This window comes from Lissotriton vulgaris, chromosome 5, assembly GCF_964263255.1.
Source record: "Lissotriton vulgaris chromosome 5, aLisVul1.2, whole genome shotgun sequence".
In the NCBI taxonomy this organism is placed as follows: Eukaryota; Metazoa; Chordata; class Amphibia; order Caudata; family Salamandridae; genus Lissotriton; species Lissotriton vulgaris.
The window spans coordinates 2,030,494,469-2,030,520,616 of NC_141693.1; the positions used below are offsets into that span (position 1 = coordinate 2,030,494,469).

A 26,148-nucleotide genomic window follows, 5' to 3' on the forward strand; every position below is an offset into this window, starting at 1 on the left:
TGTTTTTTAGCTTCTTGCTTAATAGGGTACTGCCTTTGTGCAGTAGGTTGACTTTTTAACTGGATTTTGTGAGGAGAGTCCTCATCCCATCCTACATGATTTTTATATAATGCTGGTGCCTGAGCTACTGCCCATTTCCTTGCATATATATATTTAGTGTGAATCGGAATGTGATTCGAGAAGGCAGGCATAATCATTTCTTCGCCATGAGGGCACTCCCTGACAAACTCTGGGGGCCAGTCTTTTTCAGCTAACAGAATATCATAGCCTTTTGAGAGGTTAGCCCAAAATAGACCCTTTATTTTCCTAGTCTTATCACCCTCTATACCCAGTATTATTTCGTATATCTTATGGGGCTCGCTAACTCTGGTGTCGGCAGTTTCTACCTGAATGTATTCATTTGTGTCCACTGTCTCCAGATGACTCATCAGGGTCTTGCGAGCTATGGTGATTTCTGCTGCACTGTCCAACATTGTCAATGCCCACTCCCCGTTTTTCAGCTGTGTCCTCAGTATTCTCGGCATGTTCGATTACTCTAATACTGGCTACCTTCTTCCTTGGGAATTGTAAATTTTTACTTTGAGCAGGTTCCTTGTGTTTGGACTTGGTGTGCTCTCCTGGGTCTGACCGGCCTCTTCTTTCCGATTTCTGCGAAAAAGATCGAGAGGGACGTGTATCAATACTTTGATATCTATCAGGCGTTTTCAAGTTATCCCTATTTCTAAGGTTATATCTTTTCTCAGAGGACTCCCTCTGGGGAGACTGGTGTTCTCGAGTCGGAGTTCTTACCCTCCGTCAAGGAGACCTTCCTCTGGACTGGAAAACGTTTTCCTTGGGAGTGGATTGTTTATTTCCATCCCAGCTCTTTTTAGGAGTATTTTGATTATTTTTAATAAATAATTTTTCAGGATTTTCGAGTAGTTGGGGTGTTACTGGTTTTCCACCCAAGCTGTCTCTACCTAATTCTTCATAGCATTTTTCTATGATTCTGGCAAGCTCAATTGGCTGATCTGTTATATCTGTTTCCCTCAACTTCTGGTGGATCGCCACAGATGCTGCTTCTCCTTTTATGTTGGCTAATAATATAGCCGAGACCTGCTTAAAGTCTTTAAGTAATTTCATACCAAGAGTTAAAGCAGGTTCTGGACCGTATTCATTCTGAATCTGTTTTAGCACATCTGGTATTACCGCCAATGACGGAACACCATGTGATTTTGTGTAAATGGAAGCAAAGACTGTACCCCAAGTGTCGCAGTCCTCCATGTGTGGTGAGACCCCAATTGGAAGGCAGATAGTCAGAATTCTGTGTTTCTCAATAGGGGTAGTATTCGGAAATGCTGCCTCTATTTGAGTAATTTTCTGCGCTAACCAGAAAAGAATTTGTTCCCGTTTTATGGGTGTTTTACCAAGACATGATTGTATGTTCTGTGGTGTAATTTTATTTGTGTTCCCCTGATGAGGGGTCAGCTGTGGTACATTAACAGCTGTTTGGACTGTTGCAGTCGCATTACATATTGGACTAATTGTCTATGTATTTTAATGAATGTTTTTAGCTGTCCTAACAGCTCTTCTTTTGACATTTTTTCAATGTCAGGATGTGGTGTGTAGCTGGCTAGAACCGGCCACGTTGCTCCTGGTCTACCTAGTGGACCGAGCCTGGTAATGTGATCATTGTGTTTTAGGGCGCCTTTAAACCAGAGCAGGTGCTCTTGGTATTTGAATGGGATTTCAATCTCCTCGAAAGGAGCGTACTCATCCGGTGGATCCTCTATTTTGTAATAGTGGAATTCGTGTGTTGTAGCGTTTGCCGCTGGAAATTTTATCCAAGAAGAGAATACCTCTGTCTGCCGATATTCGTGTGCCTCTATTACGAAGACGACTGTGCCACCTTCTGTGGTCAGTCCGTTTTCTATAAGTTTTGACGATATCGTTTTTCTTATGTTGACCGGGATGATAATCGCACCCGGTTCATTAATCCCTGTAACATCGGGACCCTGCTGAGTCGCATTTACTGCGGCTCCAGCGGTACCGTTGTCTTCTACTGACATTTTATAAATGAAAGTTTTGCAGAGCAGATCTCCAAGGAGACAAAGATTAGGTGCACAATATTTTGGAACACTGTATCCTTCAACGTTGAATAAACCAGAAACTTTGCATTGGAATCTCTTCTTACTAAGTTCGGGCGGATTTTAACCTTTCACCCACTCCAGACGTCTATTGGAGTATTTACGGGAGAAAGGGTCTGTGTGAAAAAGCACGACTGAGTTACTCTAACGTCTTGCGTTAGTTTTATCGCCTTACCAAACGTTGGGCGCTATGTAGTGTAGTTCCTATTTTCCCTATAGGCCCTGCGCATTGGAATAACATAAACAGTAGTGTAGATGTAGAAGTGCGGTCTTTTAGGTCTCTACTGACTATGTTAAACTTAATTGGGTTTGTACCAGCTAGCTCAGAGGTCACTGGAAACTTTCTTGACTGAATAGGAAGTGATAAGCTTCCCTGGCTCAGACAAGAAGGGTTTCAGTTTTCCAACAACCGCATTAACATGACAACTTTGCTCCTCAGAATAAGAGTCAATCTCTAGAGTCGTGTGAAACAATAGACAGTTATTTTACTCAGTCAGTTTTGTGCAGAATTACTTTCACCAGTATGCAGAGAATAGAGAGACTGGCGTTTTCAATAAAAGGTATTATTTATTGAACAGTCTTTCTTCTCATGCAAGAGAAATGAATTGCCACAATTGCAAGACTTGTTATTATAAAAAGTGCGTACAGTAAAAGGAGGATTGCGAAATAATACTGTAAAAGCATTGATATGGTTTCTTAGCCATACGATAGTTAAAATGAATAAAATATATACATTCATATATACATTTGACTAACGTCCTCAACTGGTGCTTCTAACTACGCCTACCCCTGTGTACCTGACCTAAGCCTAATACATGGGAGGGAGTAAGTAAGTAGCAGTTTAAGTTAAGTTGGTTTTGCCAAGGGTTTGCTTCAAGAATTCTCTCTAAGGGTTTAGTCAGCACCGTACCTCTGGAATAGAATGTTGGAGGTCTGGTATCTCCTCTCAGGACTCGATATTCCAGTTACCCGCAAGGGTAGGCTGGAAACGCCGGAGCTGGATTTTCTCGGCAGGAGAAAAGACAGCGTCTTTCTCAGCGCGTCAAGGAGGAGGAGGGGCAGCGTCCGTGGGCTCCTCACATCTGCTGGGCTCTGCAAGGGACAGCTGTTCTGCTCCTGTATTCACCACCACCATCGTGTTTGCTTAAGGCAACTTTGGTATTATTTATACCTGGAAGGTGCCAAGTTTGACGTAAGTTTTTGGACATAAGACGTCAATAAAGATGTCACTAAGAACTGATCGTTCTTACAGTGCTCGTCAGAGTTCTATTACTAATCAAAACAAAGCAAGCTGAGCTTTCCCAGGTTGCTGGGGGTTTTAATCTGTTGAAAGAACTCAGTGTGTTATCTAGGAATCTAAGGAAGTGGCTTCCGCTGTGTCATGTACTAATGAGCTGCAGAGACGAGTTACTGAAATCTGGCTCTGATTTTTTATGCCATTATAGGGATATCTATTGATTATAGCCGTATAGGGGCATAAGGTCACAATATTGATCGGGGTCCTAGATAGAACACAACAAGAGGACAGCCAATCGAAGCACTGACATTTAGGAAACTGAGGATAAAAGTGCAACCAAACACTGCCCTTCAAGATACCACTGAATGTCAGAAAGATGGCTCCTCCAACCAGGGTCTTCAAGGTACCACTGAATGGCAGAATGATGGCTCCTCCAACCAGGGCCTTCAAGGTACCATAGTAAGAGAGCTCAACCAACCAGGGCCTTCAAGATACCACTGAATGGCAGAATGATGGCTCAACCAACCAGGGCCTTCAAGGTCCCACTGAATGGCAGAATGATGGCTCCTCCAACCAGGGCCTTCAAGGTACCATAGTAAGAGAGCTCAACCAACCAGGGCCTTCAAGGTACCATAGTAAGAGAGCTCAACCAACCAGGGCATTCAAGGTACCACTGAATGGCAGAAAGATGGCTCCACCAACCAGGGCCTTCAAGATACCACTGAATGGCAGAAAGATGGCTCCACCAACCAGGGCCTTCAAGATACCACTGAACGGCAGAATGATGGCTCCTCCAACCAGGGCCTTCAAGGTACCACTTAATGGCAGAATGATGGCTCAACCAACCAGGGCCTTCAAGATACCACTGAATGGCAGAATGATGGCTCAACCAACCAGGGTCTTCAAGGTACCATAGTAAGAGAGCTCAACCAACCAGTGCCTTCAAGGTACCATAGTAAGAGAGCTCAACCAACCAGGGCCTTCAAGATACCACTGAACGGCAGAATGATGGCTCCTCCAACCAGGGCCTTCAAGGTACCACTGAATGGCAGAATGACGGCTCCTCCAACCAGGGCCTTCAAGGTACCATAGTAAGAGAGCTCAACCAACCAGGGCCTTCAAGATACCACTGAATGGCAGAATGATGGCTCAACCAACCAGGGCCTTCAAGGTACCATAGTAAGAGAGCTCAACCAACCAGGGCCTTCAAGGTACCATAGTAAGAGAGCTCAACCAACCAGGGCCTTCAAGGTACCATAGTAAGAGAGCTCAACCAACCAGGGCCTTCAAGATACCACTGAATGGCAGAATGATGGCTCAACCAACCAGGGCCTTCAAGGTCCCACTGAATGGCAGAATGATGGCTCCTCCAACCAGGGCCTTCAAGGTACCATAGTAAGAGAGCTCAACCAACCAGGGCCTTCAAGGTACCATAGTAAGAGAGCTCAACCAACCAGGGCCTTCAAGGTACCACTGAATGGCAGAAAGATGGCTCCACCAACCAGGGCCTTCAAGATACCACTGAATGGCAGAAAGATGGCTCCACCAACCAGGGCCTTCAAGATACCACTGAACGGCAGAATGATGGCTCCTCCAACCAGGGCCTTCAAGATACCACTGAATGGCAGAATGATGGCTCAACCAACCAGGGTCTTCAAGGTACCATAGTAAGAGAGCTCAACCAACCAGGGCCTTCAAGGTACCATAGTAAGAGAGCTCAACCAACCAGGGCCTTCAAGATACCACTGAACGGCAGAATGATGGCTCCTCCAACCAGGGCCTTCAAGGTACCACTGAATGGCAGAATGATGGCTCCTCCAACCAGGGCCTTCAAGGTACCATAGTAAGAGAGCTCAACCAACCAGGGCCTTCAAGATACCACTGAATGGCAGAATGATGGCTCAACCAACCAGGGCCTTCAAGGTACCATAGTAAGAGAGCTCAACCAACCAGGGCCTTCAAGGTACCATAGTAAGAGAGCTCAACCAACCAGGTCCTTCAAGGTACCATAGTAAGAGAGCTCCACCAACCAGTGATATTCAGCAGATCCCAGCCAGGGTCCACACTTACCCAATGACAGTCCAGATCAGCCAGAATTAAAACAAGTGACAAATGACGTTCAGAACACAGCAAGGTTAGAGTGAATGGGTTGGGAACGGAAAGTCCTCTGATGGTTACAGACGTACACCACTGCAGTGAGCGCTCAACTGTATTGCTTTTTTGTGTCATAGAAAACACAGATCATGCGTTTGCACCGTGACACAGGCCTGTCTCACGGACTGCAGCCTTGTAGGACCAGGAGGGGCACCTAAAACACTAGTCCTATAGTGAAGGATGGCTACCGCCGTCACCAGGAGTTCAGCAGCACAAGCGCAGAGGGGCAGCCCACTGCAGTGATCACAAGAGTCACCAGCCCACATAAACATCAGAGACTTTGACCCTAAATCACATCTGGTGTCTGGAAATGAATTGAAGGAGGCAGAGCTTGCAACTCCACAGATGGCCAACTGCCGAGCAGCCAGTCGGGCTGTGCGCTGAGGAGGAGCTCTTTGACCTTAAATCACATCTGGTGTCTGGAAATGAATTGAAGGAGGCAGAGCTTGCAACTCCACAGATGGCCAACTGCCGAGCAGCCAGTCGGGCTGTGCGCTGAGGAGGAGCTCTCCATAACCTCCGATCAGTCGGCCCGGAGAGAACTCACTCACTAGATAGCGCTGTGGTGCCGGAACACTTTTAACTTTAAAATAGAGTTGGAGTGGACTCTTGAGACTCTGGCTACTAGTGGGGCTCACCCTGGAAAATGTCTTTAGTGAATGGGGAATAACCATGATTGCTAGAGCGAGCAGGGGTGGCACACAGGGAACTGCCCAGCAAACACTAAGAGCCCGGACCGCAGGGGGACTGTGCAGTTGTTTGACAATGTCGTATTTCCTTTGGGGATGTTAGTGAAAAAATAAAACACTTCTTTTCTCCTGAAAGGAAGTATTTTTCTGGACAATCAGTATTTTTCTGGACTATCATTTATTGCGGACACTGCATGTGCTTTGAGTTGTGAACCTGTGTTCACTCCCTGTATCCACCTCCCCTCAAGAAAGCCTTGGACTGCTCCGACCAATCAATCAATCAATCAATCAATCAATCAATCAATCAAAGCATTTATATAGCGCACTACTCACCCAGAGGGTCTCAAGGCGCTAGGGGAGGGGGGTCCGCTACTGCTCGAACAGCCAGGTCTTGAGTTGCTTCCTGAAGGCGAGGTGGTCCTGGGTCAGGAGGGAGTTCCATGTCTTGGCGGCGAGGTAGGAGAAGGACCGTCCCCCTGTGGTGGCTCTTCGGATGCAGGGGACGGCGGCGAGGGCGTGGCCGGTCGATCGAAGCTGGCGTTTGGGAGCGTAGAAGTTGAGGCGGCTGTTGAGGTATCCTGGGCCTTGGTTGTGTAGGCCTTTGTGTGCGTGGGTGAGGAGTCGGAAGGTGATTCTCTTGTTGACCGGGAGCCAGTGCAGGTCTCTCAGGTGTCCGGAGATGTGGCTGCGACGGGGGATGTCCAGGATGAGTCTTGCTCAGGCGTTCTGGATCCGCTGGAGTCTCTTCTGGAGTTTGGCGGTGGTTCCGGCGTAGAGGGAGTTGCCGTAGACCAGACGGCTGGTGACGAGGGCCTGGGTGACCGTCTTCCTGGTCTCGGTGGGGATCCACCGGAAGATCTTACGTAGCATGCGCAGGATGTTGAAGCATGACGAGGAGACGGCGTTGACTTGTCTGGTCATGGAGAGGGAGGAGTCCAGGATGAAGCCCAGGTTGCATGCGTGGTCTGTTGGTTTGGGTGTGCTGCCTAGGGCGGGGGGGCCACCAGGAGTCGTCCCAGGCGGAGGGTGAGAATCCCAGGATGAGGACTTCCGTCTTGTCCGAGTTCAGTTTCAGGCGGCTGTTCTTCATCCATTCGGCTACCTCTTTCATCCCTTCGTGAAGGTTGGCTCTGGCGATGGCGGGGTCGTTGGTGAGGGAGAGAATCAGCTGGGTGTCGTCGGCGTAGGAGATGATGTTGAGGTTGTGCTGGCGTGCGATGTCTGCGAGGGGGCTCATGTAGACGTTGAAGAGGGTTGGACTGAGCGAGGAGCCTTGAGGAACGCCGCAGATGACTTCGGTGGCTTCAGATATGAACGGGGGGAGGCGGACTCTCTGTGTCCTTCCGGCGAAGAAGGAGATGATCCACTCCAGTGCCTTCTCCTGGATTCCGACGTTGCTGAGTCGCTGCACTAGTGCACGGTGGCAGACAGTGTCTAAGGCCGCGGAGAGGTCTAGGAGGATGAGGGCTGCTGTTTCTCCGTTGTCGAGCAGTGCTCGGATGTCATCGGTGGCTGCGATCAGGGCGGTCTCGGTGCTGTGGTTGGCCCGGAAGCCAGACTGCGAGAGGTCGAGGAATCCGTTTGTCTCGAGGAAGGCGGCCAGCTGCTTGTTGACGGTCTTCTCGATGACTTTTGCAGGAAACGGGAGCAGCGAGATGGGGCGGTAGTTCTTGAGGTCGGTGGGGTCGGCTGATGGCTTCTATAGTAGAGCGCGGAGTTCGGCGTGCTTCCAGCTCTCCGGGAAGGTAGCGGTGTCGAAGGAGGTGTTGATGATGTCCCGCATGTGGGGTGCGATGACAGCGTCGGCCTTGTTGAAGACGTGGTGAGGGCAGGGGTCGGTCGGAGATCCGGAGTGGATGGAGTTCATCGTGCGGACGGTGTCTTCGGTGCTGATCGGGGTCCAGGCGCGGAGGGTGGTGGTGGGGGGCGGTGGTTTGGTTGTGGCGTGCATCGGTTGAGTGCTGAAGCTGTTGTGTATGTCCGCGATCTTGTTGTGGAAGTAGGAGGCGAGGGAGTTGCAGAGGTCTTGAGAAGGGGTGATGTCATTGTTTCCGGCGTTGGGGTTGGAGAGCTCTTTAACGATGTTGAAGAGTTCCTTGCTGTTGTGTGCGTTGTTGTCCAGTCGTTCCTTGAATGCGGTTTTCTTGGTGGCGTGGATGAGTTGGTGGTGTTTTCGGGTGGCGAGCTTGAGGGCAGTCATGTTGTCCGGTGTTGGGTCTCTGCGCCAGGTTCTCTCGAGGGCTCGGCAGTTCTTCTTGGAGCTCTTGAGTTCGTCGGTGAACCATGGGGCTTTCTTGCTACCGGGTCTGCTAGGCGGGGTCTTCAGAGGGGCGAGGTCGTCTGCGCAGTTGCTGATCCACTTCCCGAGGTTGGTGGCCGCCTGGCTTGGGTTCGTTGCGCTGGTGGGAGGGTTCATGCTCAGGGAGGTCGCGAGCTGGTCGGCTGTGATCTTGTTCCAGCTTCTGCGTGCAACCTGTTGCTGGTGGTGGTGGATCGTGGTCCTTCTGAAGCTGAAGTGGACGCAGCTGTGGTCCGTCCAGTGGAGTCCGGTGGCGTGGCGGAAGGCGATGTCATTGCTGGATGAGAAGACGGGGTCGAGTGTGTGTCCGGCGTAGTGGGTGGGGGTGGTGACCAGCTGCTTGAGTCCCAGGTTTGCGAGGTTGTCCAGCAGGGTGGTGGTGTTGCGGTCGTTATTGTTCTCCAGGTGGAAGTTGAGGTCCCCGAGGAGGATGTAGTCAGCGGAGAAGAGGGCGTGCGGGCTGATGAAGTCGGCGATGTCTTCGCTGAATTGTGTGCGTGGTCCCGGGGGTCTGTAGATGAGGGTGCCTCTGAGGGTGGTCTTGGGGTTGATGTGGACCTGGAACTGCAGGTGCTCGGCGGGTGCGAGGGTGTCGTCGGTGTTGGTCGTGATGCGGATGGTGTTCCTGGGGATGATGGCGATGCCTCCTCCGGTCTGGTTGATGCGGTCCCTTCGGATGATCTTGTAGCCGTCTGGGATGGCGATGGCGATGTCGGGCGCTGAAGAGGCGTTCATCCAGGTTTCCGTGAGGAAGGCGACGTCTGGTGAAGTTGTGTCGAGCATGTTCCAGAGCTCGACGGCGTGTCTGTGGACGGAGCGGGTGTTGAGCAGGATGCATTTCAGGTGGCTGCTGCTGTTGCTCGTCTTGGTCTTGGTCGGTGCTGGTGTAGTGCAGGTCCGGATGCAGGTGAACTTGCAGGAGTTGCAGCAGAAGGGTCCGTGGGTGCGTCTCGGGGTGGATCAGTAGCATCCTGGGATTCGGCCGGCGTTGAGTGCGTAGAGGGTGGCGGCGTCGTACGTCCGGCGGGTGGGCTGGGGTCTGCGGGGGCCAGGGGTCCTGGCGCTGGGCGCGGACGGGCGCAGACGGGCTTAACTTTGGCGCGCCTTCGGCGCTCAGTCGGCGCTCCCGCTGCGCGCGTCCGCTGCGCGCGTCCGCTGCGCGGTCGCTCTGGGGGCGTCATAAGAAGGGGGACGGGAGGGCGGGTCAGCTGGGCGGCGGGAGCGGCTCGGCCAATGGGCCAGTGGTGGGTGGGGCCTGTGGCGAGCTGCGGCGGGAAACTGGTGAGCGGGCGGCTCTGCTGTGGCTGGGCCGCTCGGGGGTCAGGGGGGCGTCGGCGGCGGAAATAGGCGGCAAGGCTGGCAGGCAGGAGCAGGAGGCGGCAGGAGGAGCAAGGGGGGTGACCCGGCCTGGTGAGAGGCGCAGCGGTCACTCTCTACTCCTGAGAGTCAAGTACAGAACGGGTTCGTGGCCCAGTTACTCAAGACCCATATTAGATCAGAGCCCAGGACATGAGGGGTAAAAGGCCTCAACCACCACCGTAGGGCTCAGTAACTCCTGCTTGCCCCTGGCCCTCTGAACAGGGCCCTAACAACATGCAACCAATGACTACAAGGTTCCATAATGTGAGAGTGCGAACAACCAATGACAGCAGAGTGAGACAATACTTAAAAAGGCATAAAACTCAAGTGCACTTACATCTGAATGTAAAGACTCAATGCAGGAACGAACTCCATTGTGGCCCCTGAAACAATAAGAGACATCATCAGGGTCAGAAGTGTGTCAGGTTAACAGCCCGGTTTGTGCACATGCTGCCTCACAAGGTTAATGGGGTATGCACATGTGCGCACACACATGCAGTTAGTATGACACACGCAGTCACTATAGCAGCACTCAATGGTAATTACTGTCACAGGCACACCCTTTTAGCTACTGTGGCTAGAGGCAACACACATTTACTGCCCTGTCATTAGCTGTTCTTCATGGACAACAGGCCATCTGTGCAGCTATGTGAGTCTTTACTGTAGGACATGATGCACTGAGTACTGAAGGGTACAGAAGCAGGCACAGAGCGATGCATTGAGTACTGAAGGGTACGGAAGCAGGCACAGAGCGATGCATTGAGTACTGAAGGGTACGGAAGCAGGCACAGAGCGATGCATTGAGTACTGAAGGGTACGGAAGCAGGCGCAGAGTGATGCATTGAGTACTGAGGGGTATGGAAGCAAGCACAGAGCGATGCCTTCAGTACTGAAGGGTACGGAAGCCGGCACAGAGCGATGCATTGAGTACTGAAGGGTACAGAAGCAAGCACAGAGAGATGCATTGAGTACTGAAGACTACGGAAGCAAGCACAGAGCGATGCCTCAGTACTGAAGGGTACGGAAGCAGGCACAGAGCGATGCATTGAGTACTGAAGGGTACGGAAGCGGGCACAGAGCGATGCATTGAGTACTGAAGGGTACGGAAGCAAGCACAGAGCGATGCTTTCAGTACTGAAGGGTACGGAAGCAGGCACAGAGCGATGCATTGAGTACTGAAGGGTACAGAAGCAAGCACAGAGCGAAGCATTGAGTACTGAAGACTACGGAAGCAAGCACAGAGCGATGCCTCAGTACTGAAGGGTACGGAAGCAGGCACAGAGCGATGCCTTCAGTACTGAAGGGTACGGAAGCAGGCGCAGAGCGATGTATTGTGTACTGAAGGGTACGGAAGCAGGCGCAGAGTGATGGATTGAGTACTGAAGACTACGGAAGCAAGCACAGAGCGATGCCTTCAGTACTGAAGGGTACGGAAGCAGGCACAGAGCGATGCATTGAGTACTGAAGGGTACAGAAGCAAGCACAGAGCGATGCCTTCAGTACTGAAGGGTACGGGAGCAGGCACAGAAAGATGCATTGAGTACTGAAGGGTTAGTAAGAAGGCCCAGAACGATGCATTGATTACTGCAGGGTACAGAAGCAGGCGCAGATCAATGCACTGAGTACTGAAGGGTACGGAAGCAGGCACAGAGTGATGCATTGAGTACTGAAGGGTACGGAAGCAAGCACAGAGCGATGCCTTCAGTACTGAAGGGTACGGAAGCAGGCACAGAGCGATGCCTTCAGTACTGAAGACTACAGAAGCAAGCACAGAGCGATGCATTGGGTACTGAAGGGTACAGAAGCAAGCACAGAGCAATGCATTGAGTACTGAAGACTACAGAAGCAAGCACAGAGCGATGCATTCAGTACTGAAGGGTACGGGAGCAGGCACAGAGCGATGCCTTCAGTACTGAAGGGTACGGAAGCAGGCACAGAGCGATGCATTGAGTACTGAAGGGTACAGAAGCAAGCACAGAGCGATGCCTTCAGTACTGAAGGGTATGGGAGCAGGCACAGAAAGATGCATTGAGTACTGAAGGGTTAGTAAGAAGGCCCAGAACGATGCATTGATTACTGCAGGGTACAGAAGCAGGCGCAGATCAATGCACTGAGTACTGAAGGGTACGGAAGCAGGCACAGATCAATGCATTGAGTACTGAAGGGTACGGAAGCAAGCACAGAGGGATGCCTTCAGTACTGAAGGGTACGGAAGCAGGCACAGAGCGATGCCTTCAGTACTGAAGGGTACGGGAGCAGGCACAGAAAGATGCATTGAGTACTGAAGGGTTAGTAAGAAGGCCCAGAACGATGCATTGATTACTGCAGGGTACAGAAGCAGGCGCAGATCAATGCACTGAGTACTGAAGGGTACGGAAGCAGGCACAGAGCGATGCATTGAGTACTGAAGGGTACGGAAGCAGGCACAGAGCGATGCATTGAGTACTGAAGGGTACTGGAGCAGGCACAGAGCGATGCCTTCAGTACTGAAGGGTACGGAAGCAGGCACAGAGCAATGCATTGAGTACTGAAGACTACAGAAGCAAGCACAGAGCGATGCATTCAGTACTGAAGGGTACGGGAGCAGGCCCAGAACGATGCATTGATTACTGCAGGGTACAGAAGCAGGCGCAGATCAATGCACTGAGTACTGAAGGGTACGGAAGCAGGCACAGATCAATGCATTGAGTACCGAAGGGTACAGAAGCAAGCACAGAGCGATGCCTTCAGTACTGAAGGGTACGGAAGCAGGCACAGAGCGATGCATTGAGTACTGAAGACTACGGAAGCAAGCACAGAGCGATTCCTTCAGTACTGAAGGGTACGGAACAGGCACAGAGCGATGCCTTCAGTACTGAAGGGTACGGGAGCAGGCACAGAAAGATGCATTGAGTACTGAAGGGTTAGTAAGAAGGCCCAGAACGATGCATTGATTACTGCAGGGTACAGAAGCAGGCGCAGATCAATGCACTGAGTACTGAAGGGTACGGAAGCAGGCACAGAGCGATGCATTGAGTACTGAAGGGTACGGAAGCAAGCACAGAGCGATGCCTTCAGTACTGAAGGGTACGGAAGCAGGCACAGAGCAATGCATTGAGTACTGAAGACTACAGAAGCAAGCACAGAGCGATGCATTCAGTACTGAAGGGTACGGGAGCAGGCCCAGAACGATGCATTGATTACTGCAGGGTACAGAAGCAGGCGCAGATCAATGCACTGAGTACTGAAGGGTACGGAAGCAGGCACAGATCAATGCATTGAGTACTGAAGGGTACAGAAGCAGGCGCAGATCAATGCACTGAGTACTGAAGGGTACGAAGCAGGCACAGATCAATGCACTGAGTACTGAAGGGTACGGAAGCAGGCACAGATCAATGCATTGAGTACTGAAGGGTACAGAAGCAGGCGCAGATCAATGCACTGAGTACTGAAGGGTACGGAAGCAGGCACAGATCAATGCATTGAGTACTGAAGGGTACGGAAGCAGGCACAGAACGATGCATTGAGTACTGAAGGGTACAGAAGCAAGCACAGAGCGATGCCTTCAGTACTGAAGGGTACGGGAGCAGGCACAGAAAGATGCATTGAGTACTGAAGGGTTATTAAGAAGGCTCAGAACGATGCTTTGATTACTGCAGGGTACAGAAGCAGGCGCAGATAAATGCACTGAGTACTGAAGGGTACAGAAGCTGGCACAGAGCGATGCATTGAGTACTGAAGGGTACAGAAGAAGGCACAGTACGATGCACGGAGTACTGAAGGGTATTGAAGCAGGCGAAGGTCGATGCACTGAGTACTGAAGGGTATGTAAGCAGGCACAGAGCGATGCATTGAGTACTGAAGGGTATGTAAGCAGGCACAGAGCAATGCATTGAATACTGAAGGGTACGGGAGCAGACACAGAGTGCTGCATTGAGTACTGAAGGGTAGAGAAGCAGGCACAGAGCAATACATTGAGTACTGAAGGGTACGGAAGCAGGCGCAGAGTGATGCATTGACTACTGATGGGTAAGGAAGCAGGCATGTAGTGATACATTGAGTACTGAAGGGTACGTAAGCAGGCACAGAGCGATGCATTGAGTACTGACGGGTACGTAAGCAGGCACAGAGCGATGCATTGACAACTGATGGGTAAGGAAGCAGGCACAGAGCGATGCATTGAGTACTGACGGGTATGGAAGCAGGCACAGAGAGATGCACTGGGTATTGAAGGGTACTGAAGCAGGCAAAGAGCGATGCTTTGAGTACTGAAGGGTACAGAAGCAGGCACAGAGCGATGCATTCAGTACTGAAGGGTATGAAAGCAGGCACAGAGTGATGCATTGAGTACTGAAGGGTACAGAAGCAGGCATGTAGTGATGCATTGAGGACTGAAGGGTACAGAAGCAGGCATGTAGTGATACATTGAGTACTGAAGGGTACGGAAGCAGGCACAGAGCGATGCATTGAGTACTGAAGGGTACAGAAGCTGGCATGTGCCGATGTATTGAGTATTGAAGGGTACGGAAGCAGGCACAGAGTGAACATTAAGTACTGTGGGTACGGAAGCAGGCACAGAGCGATACATTGAGTATTGAAGGGTATGAAAGCAGGCACATAGCGATGCATTGAGTACTGAAGGGTAATGAAGCTGGCACAGTACGATGCACTGAGTACTGAAGGGTACGGAAGCAGGCACAGATTGATGCATTGAGTACATAAGCAGGTGCCGAGCGATTCATTGACTACTGAAGGGTACGGAAGCAGGCAGAGAGCAATACACTGAGTACTGAAGGCTACTGAAGCAGGCACAGAGGGATGCACTGTGTATTGAAGGGCACAGAGTGAACATTAAGTACTGAAGGGTACGGAAGCAGGAACAGAGCGATGCATTGAGTACTGTAGGGTACAGAAGCAGGCATGTAGCGATGCATTGAGTACTGAAGGGTACTGGAGCAGGCATGTAGCGATGCATTGAGTACTGATGGGCATGGAAGCAGGCACAGAGTGAACATTAAGTACTGATGGGTACGGAAGCAGGCACAGAGCGATGCATTGAGTACTGAAGGGTACGTAAGCAGGCACAGAGCGATGCATTGAGTACTGAAGGGTACTGGAGCAGGCATGTAGCGATGCATTGAGTACTGATGGGCACGGAAGCAGGCACAGAGTGAACATTAAATACTGATGGGTACGGAAGCAGGCACAGAGCGAAGCATTGAGTACTGAAGGGTACTGGAGCAGGCACAGAGCGATGCATTGAGTACTGAAGGGTACGTAAGCAGGCACAGAGCGATGCATTGAGTACTGAAGGGTACTGGAGCAGGCACAGAGCGGTGCATTGAGTACTGAACGGTACGTAAGCAGGCGCAGAGCGATGCATTGAGTACTGAAGGGTACTGGAGCAGGCACAGAGCGATGCATTGAGTACTGAAGGGTACGTAAGCAGGCGCAGAGCGATGCATTGAGTACTGAAGGGTACTGGAGCTGGCACAGAGCGATGCATTGAGTACTGATGGGTACGGAAGCAGGCACAGAGCGATGCATTGAGTACTGAAGGGTACGTAAGCAGGCACAGAGCGATGTATTGAGTACTGTAGGGTACAGAAGCAGGCATGTAGCGATGCATTGAGTACTGATGGGTACGGAAGCAGGCACAGAGCGATGCATTGAGTACTGAAGGGTACGGAAGCAGGCACAGAGCGATGCATTGCGTACTGAAGGGTACGGAAGCAGGCACAGAGCGATGCATTGAGTACTGATGGGTACGTAAGCAGGCACAGAGCGATGCATTGGGTACTGAAGGGTACTGGAGCAGGCATGTAGCGATGCATTGAGTACTGATGGGTACGGAAGCAGGCACAGAGCGATGCATTGAGTACTGATGGGTACGTAAGCAGGCACAGAGCGATGCATTGGGTACTGAAGGGTACGTAAGCAGGCACAGAGCGATGCATTAAGTACTGAAGGGTACTGAAGCAGGCACAGAGTGAACATTAAATACTGATGGGTACGGAAGCAGGCACAGAGCGAAGCATTGAGTACTGAAGGGTACGTAAGCAGGCACAGAGCGATGCATTGAGTACTGAAGGGTACTGGAGCAGGCACAGAGCGGTGCATTGAGTACTGAACGGTACGTAAGCAGGCGCAGAGCGATGCATTGAGTACTGAAGGGTACTGGAGCAGGCACAGAGCGATGCATTGAGTACTGAAGGGTACGTAAGCAGGCGCAGAGCGATGCATTGAGTACTGAAGGGTACTGGAGCAGGCACAGAGCGATGCATTGAGTACTGATGGGTACGGAAGCAGGCACAGAGCGATGCATTGAGTACTGAAGGGTACGTAAGCAGGCACAGAGCGATGTATTGAGTACTGTAGGGTACAGAAGCAGGCATGTAGCGATGCATTGAGTACTGATGGGTACGGAAGCAGGCACAGAGCGATGCATTGAGTACTGAAGGGTACGGAAGCAGGCACAGAGCGATGCATTGCGTACTGAAGGGTACGGAAGCAGGCACAGAGCGATGCATTGAGTACTGATGGGTACTGGAGCAGGCACAGAGCGATGCATTGGGTACTGAAGGGTACGTAAGCAGGCACAGAGCGATGCATTAAGTACTGAAGGGTACTGAAGCAGGCACAGAGTCTCTTGTTCCTCTTCTCTGTGTACCTCCTCTGCTTCCTGCGAACAGAGGAAGAGCTCGCAGCTATTCTTCCCTCAAGACTGACTCAGGACTGATGATCATGTGGGATTTTAAATGGACAAACTGGGCATCGCTCCTTTGAGCTCTTTCTCATCAGTGCCAAACAGTTCTCATGAAGAGATACTTTCTTCATCGGGTGGTTTCAGTAACTGTGGTGCCACCCAAGCCACCCTGGTACCTCTCCGATCGTCAACATCAGCGGGGGACATTCAAGACGCAGGCAAAACTGGCACCACGGGTGTGTGTCCTGGCACCACGGGTGTGTGTCCTGGCACCAAGGGTGTGTGCCCTGGCACCAAAGGTGTGTGTCCTGGCACCAGGGGTGTGTGTCCTGGCACCATGGGTGTGTGTCCTGGCACCACAGGTGTTTGCCCTGGCACCACAGGTGTGTGTCCTGGCACCAGAGGTGTGTGTCCTGGCACCAGAGGTGTGTGTCCTGGCACCAGGGGTGTGTGTCCTGGCACCACGGGTGTGTGTCCTGGCACCAGGGGTGTGTGTCCTGGCACCAAGGGTGTGTGCCCTGGCACCAAAGGTGTGTGTCCTGGCACCAGGGGTGTGTGTCCTGGCACCAAGGGTGTGTGCCCTGGCACCAAAGGTGTGTGTCCTGGCACCACAGGTGTGTGTCCTGGCACCAGGGGTGTGTGTCCTGGCACCAAGGGTGTGTGCCCTGGCACCAAAGGTGTGTGTCCTGGCACCACAGGTGTGTGTCCTGGCACCAGGGGTGTGTGCCCTGGCACCAAAGGTGTGTGTCCTGGCACCAGGGGTGTGTGCCCTGGCACCAAAGGTGTGTGTCCTGGCACCAGGGGTGTGTGTCCTGGCACCACGGGTGTGTGTCCTGGCACCAGGGGTGTGTGTCCTGGCACCAGGGGTGTGTGTCCTGGCACCACGGGTGTGTGTCCTGGCACCAAGGGTGTGTGCCCTGGCACCAAAGGTGTGTGTCCTGGCACCAGGGGTGTGTGTCCTGGCACCACAGGTGTGTGTCCTGGCACCACAGGTGTGTGTCCTGGCACCAAAGGTGTGTGTCCTGGCACCAGGGGTGTGTGTCCTGGCACCAGGGGTGTGTGTCCTGGCACCACGGGTGTGTGTCCTGGCACCAGGGGTGTGTGTCCTGGCACCAGGGGTGTGTGTCCTGGCACCACAGGTGTGTGTCCTGGCACCAGGGGTGTGTGTCCTGGCACCATGGGTGTGTGTCCTGGCACCACAGGTGTTTGCCCTGGCACCACAGGTGTGTGTCCTGGCACCACAGGTGTGTGTCCTGGCACCAGAGGTGTGTGTCCTGGCACCAGGGGTGTGTGTCCTGGCACCAGGGGTGTGTGTCCTGGCACCACAGGTGTGTGTCCTGGCACCACAGGTGTGTGTCCTGGCACCACTGGCTCTAATTTTAAATGGGAGGGATCCCCTTGGAATTCTGAATTTCTCCCTGTGCTGCGCTCTTCTCCTCTCGACTTTGGATCTTTAGGGAGCGTGTGAGCTCACATTTCGTGACAGGGGAGGTTGCCCGCTATGAGAAGCTACAGCACACTGCAATTCAGGGAATTTTTGTTTTTTAGTGGTGTGCATGAAATGTTGCCTTCCTCCACTTGTCTTTGAGGATCTGTCAACGGTCTCTAGCTATCTGCTGGCAAGGTGGTCCTGTCTTTATTTTGATTTCTCACTCACTTTGTCAGAAACCCAAATCCTGGGAGACTCTGCCGCCAGTTTCATGTTTTTCTCCATGGTGACTGGAGTTGGTTTTTCACCTTGGCTTGATGGCCGGCGGAAAGGACTCCTCATGAACATCTACCCCCATGAACCGGAGTTTCTCTCCGGGTCTCGCTCTGGTTTTGGCATCCGTTGGTGGACGGCGCCTGCTCGATGCACAGTTCTTCACGTTTGACTTCTCTGCATTACAAAGTGACAACCTCCGCATGGGAGACCCTCTGCGTGGGAGCCCCACTGCGGACATGAACACTTCTCGTCTGGCGACCAATGGAGCTGGAATGTCCTTCACGACCCGGCCACACTGTAGTGTTTCCTCTCCAAGGTTCTTTCCCTTTGAAAGATTTGGGATGCAGATATGGCCTCCATGCAAGTAACCTTCTTGGGGCTGTGAAAAAAGCCACAGTGTAGTGACTAAAATATTCAAGGCTGAGTTTTCGTCATTCATGCCAGTCTCCTGGATTCCTCTTAATATCACTTTAGATCAATTAATAATAATTTTATTTGATGTAGACCTTTATTGAGGTCAACAAATACAAATTGCATAAACAAAGTGATTATTTTTATACACTTTAAAACAATTTTAAAAACCTTTTTAAAAACTTGGACAAATTGTGAAAGAGACAAATTCATTTGGAGGAGACATACGCAGGTTGATAAAGTCTTGGGTAGAAATGACGTTGAAACTGAAAGGAATGGGTTTTACAAACCGACACCTCACTTTAGATGCTCCTGGTGTGATCTTTCTGACACGGCACATCATGCCGGGGCATCACTGATCTTGGTAATGTGCAGTGGGCGGGACATGATCTCCGGACACCGTCTGAAACACTCCAGCAATGGGCTACTCCAGGAAGGTCGGTCCTTTGAACCAAGTCATTGAGAACAGGACAATGCGACTTGACCCTCTTGGCATTGAGGGCAACTTAAGTATCCGTCAGCTCCTTTGAGATCTGCCACGATATCTTGTACAGAGACCTGTGCGTTCCTCCTGCTTCATAACATGCTTGGGAAATCTCATATAATAATACCAGCATTTGTTAAGCGCGCAGCTACCTCTGGTGAGGTGACCCAGCACTGGGGGCCGTCGGGAAGATTAAGCGAGTGATTGCCCAGAGTCACATGGTAGCTGTGCTAACCTGCCGCCAGTGCCGGGTATCGAACCATGAACCCCGTGCTCTAGGGTCAGCCACCCTGGACGCTGCGCCACACCTCTTCCACCAGATCCACCCATATTCTCATTCTCCTGGTCTGTGTTGGCTTTTTAGTGACGACGATCAGAGAGAACCTTGGTGCAGAGTGGGTAATTTCCTTAAGCAATGTTCTCTCTGCACTTTCGTTACTTTGTAGCAAACTTGCCAGTGACTGACAGTTTCACAGACCTACCTGCGGCACCATTTTATCAACATGCATTGACAGCTCTTGCTTTGAGAGCCCCTTGTTTATCTAGAAAGTCCTCGTTAAGAAGTAGACACAGAATGAACAGTGACGTGTAGCAGTAGGGGCTGCTTCTCTGCCAATTGATTCAATTTTGCTGCCCTGAAGAAGTTAGTCCATAAATAACTTGCACCTAGGTGATAGAAAAGATGGTGCTGCAGGCATGTCATAACAAAAGGGTTGATTGACTGTCACAGAAGAGACTAGGGCCACCTCATTCGCCAACACAATGGTGCGCTATTTGTCAAGAGCTGTCGAGTGCTAGCGTCACAGGATAGCACAATCCTCAAAGCACCCAGCATACATAAGTTATGAGATCTGTGTTGTAAAGTGGGCCAGTCATAGAAGCGCTGAACATTCATTTACTGGCCCCTCACTTAACACCCTGTCTTGAGTTTGTGAAAGTTGTCACCTGTACTGGGCCAGCTGCAAGGGCTCCTGAATCAGACAGGCACAGCAGCAAGTGAACACACCCACTCTGTGGTACAAGCACATACAGTCCCACACACAAGCACACACATCCAGGGTGGCATCATGCTTGAACAGAAGCTTCGTACCTGGCGCTTCCTCCAAGCTTCAAGGACACCTTCCCGAGCGGCTTGTCCAGCTCATCATGGAGGAGGTAGACATCTTCGGGACCCAGACCAAACCTCTCAGCTGTGAGTGATAACAACAAGAACATTATACACCATCGAAAGGAGCCCGTGCAGCAGGGCAGAAGCAAGATAAAAGATGACGTACCACTGCAGTGCCCAGAGCAGCACAGCAGGGGTGGCACCAGTGGGCATACTTACCACTGACAACAATACAATACAATACAATACAATACAATACCACTGACATACCCTTTGCAGCAGTACGGGGGAGCCAGGGAGGGATTATAAATCCACAGAGTTAGACATAAATGACACGGGCGGGCTTATATGCCATTGGAGGACATGCAGCAGGTCAAAGGGGAGACCAGAGGTGAGTTTAACCCCAATTCCCTGCGCAGCAAGACATGGGAGCAGGTTTGATATAAAATCATGGCCCATTTATAATCTTTGACCGGACAGGGAAGCGAAGGGGCTCAGTTTTTGAGGACCAACTGAGGCTCCGCACTAGCGCAGGAGGAACGCTGTTTCATGGCGTGCATGTCCCGGTGCAGCCGAGGAAGGCTCTAGCGCAGGAGGAACGCTGTTTTATGGCGTGCATGTCCCGGTGCAGCCGAGGAAGGCTCTAGCGCAGGAGGAACGCTGTTTCATGGCGTGCATGTCCCGGTGTAGCCGAGGAAGGCTCTAGCGCAGGAGGAACGCTGTTTTATGGTGTGCATGTCCCGGTGCAGCCGAGGAAGGATCTAGCGCAGGAGGAACTCTGTTTTATGGCGTGCATGTCCCGGTGCAGCCGAGGAAGGCTCTAGCGCAGGAGGAACGCTGTTCTATGGCGTGCATGTCCCGTTGCAGCAGAGGGAGGCTTTGAATACAGTCCTCAGTGCAGCACAGTAGAGCAGGGATGACAAGACACGGTTCAAATGCCCATGAACAAGTGAAGCGGCGTGAAGAGGAGCTGTCGAGCATGGGCTAGCCCTCCTCTGACACAGAACTTTTTTTTTTTGTATAAATATTTTTATTTCAGGAATTAGTCATGGACAGTTACAATTAGAAACATTGCATCAATCACATACCATGAGTTTACGGTCCGTACAGATGACAAAATATCAGATATAGTAGTGATTTTCTTTTTTGTTTTTGGTTTCCCTTCTGTTTACAACAACTCCCCTCACCCGCCAACTTCCCCGGCACTTGTACATTTCGAACCACAATCATCTCGTACTGTGTCTACATTATCTGTAATGATATTCACTATTAAGTTCTAAAAAATTTCCCTGCCACTTCCGTTTCACTCCTTGTGTTAACATATCAAAGTTACTTTATTTTTGTTCGTTCTGCACCTGGTTGCGCGGCCTCAGTTGCCATTGGGTGGGACAATAAGGGGGGGGGGGGGGGAGGGTGTAGGAACAAGGGATGGAGAGGGTGTGGGGGTGGGGTAATTGGGGTGGGGGCAGGGGGGTTAGGGGATGGGGGAGAACGGGGGGGGCCGGGAGGATAACATCCACTTCTCTAACTGTGCATCTCCTCACCGTTGTCTTCATCAACTGATTGAGGCACACTATTATCAGCCCCTGATTCAATGTCTAATAGCATTGCATTCCATTCCATTGAAATAGGGGTTCTTCGCAGGCCTCTACGCTCCTCTCGCTGTAGTTCCATACTCTCCGCTCTCCCCCACCGCATTACCTCCCCATGCCAAATGTCTGGATCTGGTGGCCTAGCCGACTTCCACCTCGTAGTTATTGTTCTCTTTGCCAATAATAGGGCCAAGTCAGCAAAGCGGGTCGCTACACTCTTTTTCTTTTCAGCAGGGCCCAACCCCAATATGCTATATGCCATGGAGGTGTATGGTCTTGCTGGTGCCACCCTGATCAGTTTTTCGGGTACTGTTGTCCAGTAGTACCCTAACTTTGGCCAGTCCCATAGCATGTGTATCAGTTGTGCGTCATCAGCCCTACATCGGGGGCACGTGTCTGCAGCATCGGGAAACATGGCATGTATCCGGTGCGGAGTAAGGTACGCCCTATGTATAATAATCAGCTGTATAAATTTAAATTTTGGGTTCCTCGAAACATTTTTAGGGAATTTCAAAATTCTTTCCCACTCTTTGTCTCTAAATTCCCTTCCTACGTCTCCCTCCCATCGTTCACGGGTGTGTTGGAGCGAGATTGCCTTGCCAGTTCTGATGCCATTCGTTATCCATTTTGTCACGTGGCTACCTGCCCCCATTAAATACTGCATAGTAAGCAACGAGTTTGTGGGCGGCTCCGTACCAGTTGGTGCCCAGGTCAATGTAATGTAATGTTTAACTCTGGCGTATAAGAGAAAGAACCTCTCAGGAGTCTGATGCGTTCAGTTAACGTCCGCATATGTCATGATAGTGCTATCCGCAAACAGGTCTCCCACTTGCATGACGCCTGCGTCATGTCAATCAGTTAGTTTGCGTTCTGTTAGTGCACTTGTTCCAAGGTGAATCCCTAACAGGGGTATTGTGGGTGCATAGGAGGTCGCCGCATTCGTATACTTCACTGCCTTCCTCCAGCAACTAATAGCAAGTCTAAGCAGGAGTGGTGTTGAACTGGGGATTTTAATTTTTGGTAGCAATAGTTTATGAATGGCGCCGTTTGCTCTATCGGTTCGGTCATATTTATCTCATGAAGGTTGCGGCCTGCTAGCCAGTAAGCTAGCCATTGCAGTTGGCAAGCGTACCCATAAGCCATCATATCTGGGACTCCCATACCCCCTTGGGCAGTCGGTAGCTGTAGTTTGGCGAGGCTAATGCGTCTTCTACCCGAGCCCCACACCAGTTCTGTCAATATAGTGTTTAGTGTTTTAAATGTACTTGTGGGAATCAGAAGTGGTAAATTCATAAAGAAATAAATGAGATGGGGTAGAAGTACCATTTTAGAGATGGCCACCCTTCCGGCCACCGACAGTGGCAGTGGGTTCCAAAATTGCACTTGTGTCTTTAGGGCGGTAATCGCTCTACCCAGGTTTCCATCTAGCATGTCTTTCGTCTCTCTGTATATTTGTATCCCTAAGTATTTGAAGGTCGTCGCTGAGATCTGCAAACGATATGGGGGAAACCGCAGTTGTGCGTTCTCTCCTGTGGCGCGAAAACAATAACCATATGACTTAGCGTCATTTATCGTAAGGCCTGATATTACCTGAAATTTCTCAAATATTTCCAGTATTGGGTCAAGACAGTCCCTCATGTCCCTTAGGTATAGTATTATGTCGTCCGCATAAGCCGACACCACATGTGTCACTGTATTCCTCCGTATTCCTTTGTGCTGCGCAAAAGTCTGGAGTTTATGTAATAGTGGTTCTAATGCTAAGATGAACAGTAGGGGCGACAGCGGACAACCCTGTCTAGTACCTTTCTCTATACTCAGAGGTCCGGAAATACATTTATTGGTGCGTATCCGGGCAGTTGGATGTGTATATAACAGAACCACCCATGCTATGAACTCGGGCGGGAGTCCGAATCTACTGAATGTTGCAAACATATAATCCGATCTAAGGGAGTCAAACGCCTGCTTCAGGTCTAAAGATATGCAGCCCTCCGCACCGTTTGCCGCGTCTTCATGAAGCATTATCTGGCTGAGCCTCCGTTGGTTCATCACCGTACTCCGACCGGGCACAAAGCCGCATTGGTCCGAGTGTATTAAGTGTGGGATATAGGGGGCCAACCTCGCCGCCAAGAACTTACTAAGGATCTTGTAGTCCGTGTTTAGTAGTGAGAGTGGCCTGTAGTTTGCTAGGTGGAGCCCATCCCTACCAGATTATAAAAGTGAGACTATCAGCGCCTGCAGTGTCGTAGGCGGAAGCCCATTAGAGTTCAGTGACTCTAGATATAGTACGTGTAAATGTGATGCAAGTAGGTCTATATAAGTCCCATAGAACTCAGCCGGTAGGCCGTCAGTCCCGGGGGTTTTACCCCGCGGTAGTGCCTGGATCGCCTGCTTTATTTCTGCAATCGTAATGGGGCGGGCTAATTCTTTACTCTGATCCGCCGTGAGCTGTGGCATAGTGAGGTCCGTCATAAAGGACTCATATTGCTCCTCCGATAATTGCGGATGCGGCCCATATAGTGCCTCATAATATTCCTGGAATGTAGTGTTTATGTCAAGTTGTGTCTTAAACGGCGCACCTTGTTGGTCATTCACTTCCAATATGGGGGTATATATGGGTGCATCTCGTACCAATTGTACCATTAAGGGACCCGATCTATCAGCTTGGGCATGTTGTCTGCATGTGTATTCTCTATAGTCTAGTATTCTCAACTGTTCAAACAATTCAGCGTGTTGGATGTGTGCCTCCTGTAATTGCGTGAGCTGTTCATTCGTACCCGCTGCCTCGCTCTCTAGCATTGCCAGCCTCCCCTCTTCCTCCTTAAGTCTTTCCATTACTGTGTACCTCATGCCCACTTTCGTACTCATCGCAATGCCTCGTATGGACACTTTAAAGGCGTCCCATTCAATCTGTCTCGAGCTTGCTGTGTCAGTATTCATGGTGAAATAGTGTGTGATAGCATCTGATAGTGTGGATCTAAAAACCATATCCTCTAGTAGTTCCGGCGATAGGCGCCATGTTGGTATTGGAGTTGGGATCCTACCCCAGGGCATTGTGATTTCTACCGGGTTGTGGTCGGAAAACGTCTTCCCCATATGCTCAGCAGTCACCATAGACCCCAACAAGGTCCTAGAGCAAAAGATTCGATCTATTCTAGTGTGTAACTTATGAGATGGAGAATAGAAGGTATATTCCCTGTGCAGCAAGTTTTTGCTCCTCCATATATCAGTCAAATCCCAACCATCTGCCCATTGTGTTAGTGCTTCCGCCTGTTTCCTACTCTCTGTTGCATGTAGTGGGGGGTGGGACCAGTCGAGGGATATGTCCAGGACTGCATTATAGTCTCCCCCTATTACCCAGTCATATTCCGACCATTCAGCTAGCACCCTGCTAAGTGTGGTGAGGAACGACATCTGATCTGTGTTCGGCGCGTATATACTGCCGATTACAATGGTGGAACCGTCCAATGTCCCCCGCACAAACACATATCTATCCACTAGTTGCTCTATCATTTTGAAGGGAACGGAGTTTTTGAGCCATACAGCTGCCCCTCTCGCGGAGTAAGTAGTGGCAAACAATTGGCCTTTCCATTTCTTATGTAGTTTAGCGTTCTCTGCACCATTAAGGCGGGTCTCTTGGAGGTATGCTATATTCACCTGTCTCCGGTTCAGTTGTGCTAGATTTCTATGCCTCTTGTGTACTGATCCCATACCCCGTACATTCCAGGTGCACATCTTATATGTGCTAGGATTCTCCATGGCAGGGTGTGTCCGTTACATATGTCAAACCCAGTCCAATTTTCGTGCAGTGTATGTAAGTAGGAGTCGTAAGTGCCCTTATTGTATTAAACTCTCTAACCTTAAGGTCGCCATCTGAAAAGATCCGGGGACCAAACATCAGCGCCCAACGTGGGCAACAAGTAAACAAAATCGTGCCTGCGCCCTGGGGGGTGTGGTCAGACGCACTCACTCACTAGGTATCCGCTGACAGGTACAAAGATTGACTCTTTGCCTAAAAAGTACCCTGTTCCCTGCTTGCCGACCTCCGCCTTTACACATCAGCATCATACGTTACCAACTGATGTCTTCAGTAGTTACAATTAGAAGTCGTTCGCCACTTGTGCAGTGATTTTCGGGAACAATTGCAAACTAGTGACAGAGCCTGACAGTTCCGTGTGAGAGTCTGAGTTGCTGCCCATGTCCGTTTTGTCTCTGGCATCATGCGCTGGCAGCGCATCCGTCGTAAGCAAAGTTACCGTTGAATTCGATCTCAGTCTGCCCGGTGTCCTCCGTCCTTTGCAC

The 26,148-nt window shown here is 50.8% G+C and overlaps 1 protein-coding gene across 1 annotated transcript in view; it reads right to left on the reverse strand.

Moving 5' to 3' along the window:
* The window catches only part of PTRH1 (peptidyl-tRNA hydrolase 1 homolog), an 87,017-nt gene that overhangs the window by 12,763 nt on the left and 48,106 nt on the right, over window positions 1–26,148 (reverse strand). The window contains exons 3-4 of the mRNA XM_086924935.1: window positions 20,240–20,339; window positions 10,202–10,247 (exon numbers count right to left, since the gene is read on the reverse strand). Of these exons, the coding sequence (XP_086781061.1) occupies window positions 10,202–10,247; window positions 20,240–20,339 (146 nt within the window). The remainder of the gene's footprint in view (window positions 1–10,201; window positions 10,248–20,239; window positions 20,340–26,148) is intronic.